The 8,105-nt window shown below is 29.3% G+C and overlaps 1 protein-coding gene across 1 annotated transcript in view; it reads right to left on the reverse strand.

The window, feature by feature from the left end:
• Positions 1–699: 699 nt before the first annotated feature.
• The window catches only part of LOC112500687 (2-alkenal reductase (NADP(+)-dependent)-like), an 8,517-nt gene continuing 1,111 nt past the window's right edge, over positions 700–8,105 (reverse strand). Inside the window, exons 2-6 of the mRNA XM_025104238.1 lie at positions 6,641–6,821; positions 4,849–5,015; positions 4,334–4,416; positions 3,719–3,845; positions 700–1,071 (exon numbers count right to left, since the gene is read on the reverse strand). Coding sequence (XP_024960006.1) covers positions 817–1,071; positions 3,719–3,845; positions 4,334–4,416; positions 4,849–5,015; positions 6,641–6,821 — 813 coding nt within the window. The 3' untranslated portion in view covers positions 700–816. The remainder of the gene's footprint in view (positions 1,072–3,718; positions 3,846–4,333; positions 4,417–4,848; positions 5,016–6,640; positions 6,822–8,105) is intronic.

The following is an 8,105-nucleotide window of genomic DNA, read 5'->3' on the forward strand; positions in this document are numbered from 1 at the left end:
ATATGGGATGAAATCGGATAGGGATGAACGAGTTTAAGAGTTTTTAAGAGTTTTAAGAGTTTTTAAGAGTTTTAGCCAAATGCTTTATAATATAGTATAGATTGTAGGGAGTTAAAATCGTCATTTCAGTCATTCCCTACCAAATTTATATTAAGGAAACTAATTAAAATAGCTATTTTCACAGTGGGTTTCACCCATTAGCTATTTCTCTCTCAAAATAACGAAAATTGTCATAGGTCCGCAATTTGCAGAGGTGTCAAAGCATAAAAACGAAAAGAAATTTCTGAACCAGGTCCGTAATTGGAAGGACCAAATATATAAATTAATTATAGATCCGCAAAATATGTCCGCATGTGTTTTTCCAAATTTACATATTTGATCCCCGCAATTGCGGACTTGGTTCATGAACTTTTTTTGTTAATTTAAATGTAGGTAATATAACCACAAGTATAGTGTCTGATTAGTTTGAGCTTGGCTCCAAAGGTCAAAAGTATCAGGAGGTCTTAGGTTTAAATCCAAGGAGGAATAAAAATCCCCTTGTGGCCACGGAGGTTCAAATGTGATGACTCCGGACGATTTGCAAAACAAGTGGTCACTCTGATATTAGTCGGCTCGCATAGCAAGTTGGATATCCAAGTTAATAAAAAAAATGTAGGTAATATACTTGGAGATACTCGAAACACTCATATTCTTATTTAAAGTAGCAGATTGCATTTTACGTCATATGAATCATACGATACATTTCAACAGCTTAAATGATTTGATTAAATGTAAAGTAGACAAGAAGATAATTCGAACATCAATTGTATTTTTCAGTCACGAGGCAACTTGAATAATGACCTTACCCACGTTGGAGCTCGAGAAAAGGGAAACGAAGTTTTCGAAGAAACTCTCGATCCCTTGATCTATTTTGTGCTTCGGTTTTATCTTCCCTTCTTTCATATACTTTTCCATTTGTTGCGAAAATTCTCCAAATCGATTCAGAAAAGAACCGCAGAGAAATCCCTCCATCTTTACCTCTTTTCCAACGATATTCAGCAGGTTCTTTAACCCTTCTCTCTCCGCCGGATTCTTCATCAAAAGAAAATTTAGATGTGAAATAAAACACGACCATCATAGAAATACAGGTGACTTGTTAAGAGGGTAAAATGTATAAAATAGCAATCTATTTTCATAAAAAAAAATTATTATAGCATTGTACTTTAAGTTTTTTTATTATAATAATGTACTTTTAAATTATTTTTTATTAGAACATTGTATTTTGAAATTTTTTTTTCTATTATAACATTAGGTAATGTTTTGATTTAAATTTATTCATTATACTAGGTTTCTGTGTCACCTCAATGTCCATGTAGGCTGTCTACATGTGTTATACCGTTGACGTGACATTTCGTATTAAAACATTGTATTTTCAAAATTATTTTATTATAACATTACTATTTCCTATTATAATATTGTACTTTTAGTTTTAATATTTTATTATTTAGACACTGTATATTTAATCAAACATGGTTACCTATATTTAGTCTCCAAAAGTCGAGATTATAACAGTCGGTAACCTTTTGATTTGAATTAAGATTACATAACACAAGTTATCAGGTTTCTATGTCATGTCATTGTCCGTATGATATGTCAACGTGTAAAATTTTGTTGAGCTGACATTTCCTATTCCAACATTCTACTTTCAAAAAAGAATTGGTTTTACATATTGTTTAATAAATATATTAAATGAATTAGAAAATTTCTAAATTATTCATTAATATACCAATATTAAGAAAACTAATAAAACACAATTTATCTCGCCAAACATTTTTAGAAAATAAGTATTTTCTGAAAAAAAGAAAATAAAAAATCTTACGGTTTTCTTAAAATATTTTTAAAGAATATATCATACTTGTTTAAAAAAAATTATTTTACATATAAATGAACTTATTCATTGATATAATAATATTTATAAAAAAAAAAACTTGTAGAATATCTTTCTAACATTTTAAAAAACTTTAAAAAATATGTATTTTTTGAACAAAATAAAATAAGAAGTATTACTTTTTTTTACAAACAAAGTTGAAAATAATATAGAATGTTTGTTTAAGAAATATTTTACTCTGTAATATTTAATTTGCATGTAATTTAATAAGAAAAAATTTAAAAAATTGAAATGTTTTTTTTTTAAATTATAGAAACGAAAATTGAAAATAATTAAAAATAATTTGAAAAAGTTTTCCTTTTAGTCATGTCATCAAAATGATGTGTCATTCACATCGTCTCATTTAAGCCAAGGAAGCAAAAAAAGTAAGGGATTAACTAGTTTAAAAGGTAACATGTTATCTATTGCTATAATGAGTAGATTTTTTAAAGTATGATGCACTAATAAAAAAGTTTTTTTTAGTCATATCATCAAAATAATGTATCATTCGCATCACCACATTTAAGCCAAAGAAGCAAAAAAAAAAGGTAAGATGTTAACTAGTTTAAAAGGTAACAAGTTACTCATTGTTATAACGAATAGATTTTTCAAAATATGATGTCCTAATAAAAAATAATTTGAAAGTATATTGTTGAAATAAGAAAAAAAATTATAATGATATAATAAGAGAATTTATGAAAGTAAATTGTTATTTTATGTATTTAACTCTAGGAAATAAAAAAAAGCTTAGAATAAGATGCTTGAATGTAGAGGTGGCCAAAAATCGGTCTCGGGGTGGGCCGGGACAGGACCGGACCAAATCGATCTCGATCCCAAAATAGTGATCATGTAACCGATCCAGGTTCCGGTCCTGACCCAAATATGAAGGCCCGGTTAAGATGTATGAGGCTTGGTTATGAGAACCGGTCCCGGTCCTAGTCCCGATTCGGGCCCAAACCGGTCTTATGTAAAAAAATCGATTTCTTTACGTAATTTTTTTTGAAGTTTTTCTTAAAGAGTGTTATTCTAATACACTTGAAAATATGTAATTGGGTCAATTATACATATACTTTAAAAAAAATATTAAACGTTTGTGAGTTAGTATCTTCCCTCATATACCATATGACATATATATAGTGAATACAAAGTAAATGAGACAACTAAATACACTTAAAAAAATATTTTATAATTGATTTTCAATCAAATACACTTAAAAAGTTAAAAATATATTTTTTTTGAAAAAATAGTTCGGACCAGCCGATGCCATCTCTACTTAAATGTGGAGAGAGCATATATATATGATGATAACTTATCTACTTCAGTAATTCCTAGTCATTGCTTAATAATTAAGATAAATATTAACATTGCTTATTGACTTATTCCGGTGTAATACCGGTAATAAACATTTTTGAGTGTTTGGATAAACAATTTATACCGGAACCAAACCGATAATAAGAAGTTTTTGAAGAACTTAAACCCCTTCTAACTTATAATAAGTTCATAAGAACTTTTGTAAAAAAAAATATAAGTTGTTTCAAATAAGCAATCCCAAACACCCACTTAACTGAGATTGCTTATTTGAAACAACTTATGTTTTTCTGCAAAAGTCTTTATCAACTTATTATAAGTTAGAATGATTTAACTTATTCAAAAACTTCTTATTATCGGTTTGGAACCGGTATAAGCTGTTTCTCCAAACACTCAAAAATACTTATTACCAGTGTCAATACCGAAATAAGTCAATAAGTAGTTTTTACAAACAATCCCAAACACCCACTAAATTGATTAAGTAATAAACAAAGAGTGACTTACAGTGTTGTATTGAGATATCATCCCACTTATAGGTATACGAGCACCTTTATTGACATGATTCAGAACAGCCTCCAGCATCTTACCCCCAACGTTGTCCAAGTACAAATCAATCCCATCAGGAAAATACCTGCATTTTGTTAGTAAAATGTCGACAGTTTGAGAAGATTTAACGATGATATAAATTACAATTGGTCTTTACATATTAATTCAATTTGAATAAATAAGAGTTATGGTTCTAATTGTAAGTAATATGTAAAAACCAATTGTATTAATATGTAATTGGAACCATAACTCTTATTTATTCAAATTATATTAATATATAAAGACCAAAATCGTTAAAATTTATGGCTTTCGCCTCATTGTGCAGGTACACAACTAGTATCATATATGATATATGACTTTGGATCATGTGAGACAACATTTTTACACTTGAAACTTCATAGCAAAATACTATGAAGATAACCTTCACAGTGTTTTTGCTATGAAGGTTCGGATTTTTTTTACCTTCACAATATTTTCTTGTGAAATTTCAAGTGTAAAAATGTGGTCTCACGAAAACAGACTAGTCTCACGTGAACCCAAACCCTATGATATATTGTTAATGATTCAACTTACTTCGTTAGTATGGCATCAAAATCTGTTTCTTTATGGTAGTTGAATGCTTCGTCGTATCCGAATTCATCCTTCAAAACCTGAACCTGCAAATTTTTATAATGTTCGGTATTTTATCAAAAAGAGTCTGACTCTTTCGTTCAAAAGACCCAAAAAATATAAGGGGCTATTTGACAGTTGCTAAATAGTTTGGTGCAGAATGATTAAGTTGTCAGAATGATTAAGAGGCTCTCATGATATAGTGCAAAATAAAATATTATTGTTTGGTAATTGTTTACAATGAAGTTAGGACGCTTAATGGTTAAGGGAGACTTATAATACAAAATCATTCAGATGGTTTTAGAACCATTAAGAGACAGACTTTTTGTTTGTCAAACAAAATTTACTTTTTAACGATTCAGAGACTGCCTCTTAATTGAATTATTAAGTAGTAAACAAACAATCCCTAAGTTGGATTAATGATGACATGAATCGCCAATAAATTGAACACACCAACAGTGTCTAACTTATAATCGTACCTTCTCATCGGAGCCAGTACTTCCAACAACTCGACATCCTTTTAGCTTAGCCAATTGTCCGGCAAACATTCCGACCCCACCAGCAGCCGCGGATATGAACACATTTGATCCAGGATCAGGGTTCCCTATCACCTTTATTCCGACCCATGCTGTAAACCCCGGTACTCCTTTTATTTCACGCATCAATATTTACATTCTTAGTCGAACTCATAAAATAAATACGTAACATGTTATGATAGTAATACAAGTTTTTAAAATATCAGTATTGTTGAAGCATTAATTGGTTACCATACTGATGTGGTATCCAACTGGGTATTATTTGTTATTTAACCCAATTTCATTACATCACTCACTATATCAGTATGGTAACCGGTTAACGTTTCAACCGGTCATTCAGTTACTTAAATGCTTAAAACTTTACATCTTATGTACCAAAATGAAAGTTGTGAAAGTGCGTTATCCAAAATATGAATCAAGTTAAAGTACATTATTTTTTCATACAATTTACCTTAGAAGTTATTATAGAAAAAAGTTATTTAGTTTTCTATTCATAGTTTAGACAAGAATTTAAGTAAAGTAAACTCAACCATTTTGCAATGCATAAAATTATGTGGGCGTATCTTAGCATGTTAAATATGAGATTTTGAATATGGCCCAAATTTACATGTGTTTAAGGTCTTTTATCGACATGTGTAAAACTATAATCAAAATTATTTAGATTCAAAACATTAATTGTTTGGTTTTAGGTTCAAATCATTAATGGTTTATGTTTAGTTTCAGATTGTTAATCGTTTTAGGTTTAGCCTATTTTCGTTTTAAACTTATATTATCTGTTATCTCATTTATACAATGTAATCGAAAGTTTTGAATGTAACAAATTCTCCAAAAAGATTGGAAAGCCCCGGAAAATTATATTTACCAATTTACCTTTTATTTACTTAAATTTATTCTCGTTATTAATTAAATTTTTAGAAAAGTTTTTAATTGAAATTTTTTATGTTTTTAATATATATTTTTATATATAATTAATAAATTCATAAAATAAATATTTATATTTCTATTCGAGTTTATTCAAGATAAATGTCAACTTTCAAAATTAAGTCACCCAAAGCTTACCAGGTAAATGTTTAACAGTAAGAGTCAACATTCCCACTTAGGGGTCGTTTATTAAACGCTTACTTAGTAAGTATTTATTGGGTAATTTTTCTTACCGGATGAACATAACAATGATAAAAAATCTTACCCGGTAAGAGCAATGATAAAGATGAAGAGTCTTACTCGGTAAGCAAGAGTGACGACTCTTACCCGAATAAGCACTTACCGGGTAAATTGTTGTATACAATATTATTTTGATGTACTACAATCTTATCTGGTAAAATAAATTACAGTGTTGATTCTTAATGGTAAACGCTTACCGGGTAAGCATTTAGGTAAACGGCTCCTTAGTTTACCAGGTCAGATTCTAGTCCATCAAAACAGTATCGTATATAACATTTTGCCTAGTAAACGCTTAATGGGTATAAGTCGCCACACTCACTTATGGGGTAAGACTTTTGGTCCCCACCAAGTTCTTACCAGATAAGATTCTTGATTTTTGTCATGTTAATCTAGTAAGCATTTACCGTGTAAGATTTTAGTAAACGGCACCTAAAGTGTCTATTTTCTAATCATGCCCTTAATTAAATAAGATGAAGAAAGTTATTATTCTATATATAATTAAGGATATAATTTTTATTTAATTAATTAAAAATAATAATATCTACGTATTCCTAAGACCGAAAAGGTAATTTACCAAGACAACTAAGGTAATCAGGCAAAGAGATGTCGGCCGTTGGATCAATCTTTCTAACAAAATCGGACGGTGTGATGCAATACTCAGCAATAGGGAAAAAAGGGTGAACGACGATGTCACCCTCACTGAAGTTGTTGTTTTTCGATCGTACGACCCTCCCTATCCCGTATCCCGTTATCACCTGCGACACGTAAAACATAACATTAATTTTAAGAGGTTTACATCTTAAATTAGGTTAAAACGCATCGTAAAATACATTAAAATGTAATTAAGTTTGCCTTAATTCTTATTTAGTTTAACTGTTAATTTTTTTCCTCAATTAGTTTAACAACCGTTCAATTCTTTCTATTCCGAACCAATTTTACCTGATAAACTGAGTTTTTTTTGTTAACCTGGATATCCAACCCGCTATGCGAGCCGACTAATCTCAGGGCAACCACCTGTTTTGTTTTGCAGGTAGCCCGGAGTCACCGCATTTGAACATTCATGGCTACAAAGTGATTTTTGTTTCTTCTTAGATTTGAACCTGTGACCTTCAGACACTTTTGACCTTTGGAGTCAAGCTCAAACCAATCAGGCACCACCCTTGTGGTTATAAACTGAGTTTTTCAAACTATGTGGCAAGTGGTATTGGTTGATTTCGATTTCACAAAATACCATATAATTAAAAACCACAATATAATTTGACAACTTGTAAATTTAGGCACTGTCAAAACCCTTATGATTATGGAGATTCACCTACGATAACTTCAGGTTGTTCAAAGTTGTATGGTGAATAAGTCAGTACGCATAAATCAACCAAAAAACCCACGTTATCAGGAAAAAAACTCAACGTATACGTCATCAATAGTTATAAGATGCAAGGGTACGAATAAAAAATGTAGCAACCAAAATTTTTTGGTTATTTTAAATAGAAAATATGACAAATTTTTATTATAATTTAATATAATTTTGGCCTTTTGAATGAATCATCATTGAAAATTATTGAACTTATATTATAAAACGGTTATTATAAACTTGTGGTTTTTAAATTCACAATTATTAATTATTAATTAATGAATTAATTTTTCTTCCTCAATAATTGTAAACGTTAACAAATGGGTTAGATTGGGGTGTCAATTTTTTTAGGATTAAAAAAAATTCGAATTTGAATTTGATGAATGATGGTGTGAGAAAATAAATTATTTATACTATATTATAAAGTATTTGACAAAAATTCTTAAAAATCATTTTTTATGCATAAAGTATTATTTATTAATACATATTACTTAAAACTCAAGATTGCAAGTAGATTGTGCGTAAGTACAACTTATTAAAACTTCATATCTAAATTTATGTAACTAACTGCAGATAAACATAATCAAATACATGATAAATATCTCATTTTAAATATAAAAAATCTAAAATATAATTAGAATAATCATTAAATTATAACAGAATACTTAATTATTATCTTTATAAAATA

The sequence above is a fragment of the Cynara cardunculus genome, assembly GCF_001531365.2.
Source record: "Cynara cardunculus var. scolymus isolate 2C chromosome LG 17, CcrdV1, whole genome shotgun sequence".
NCBI classification, from domain to species: domain Eukaryota; kingdom Viridiplantae; phylum Streptophyta; class Magnoliopsida; order Asterales; family Asteraceae; genus Cynara; species Cynara cardunculus.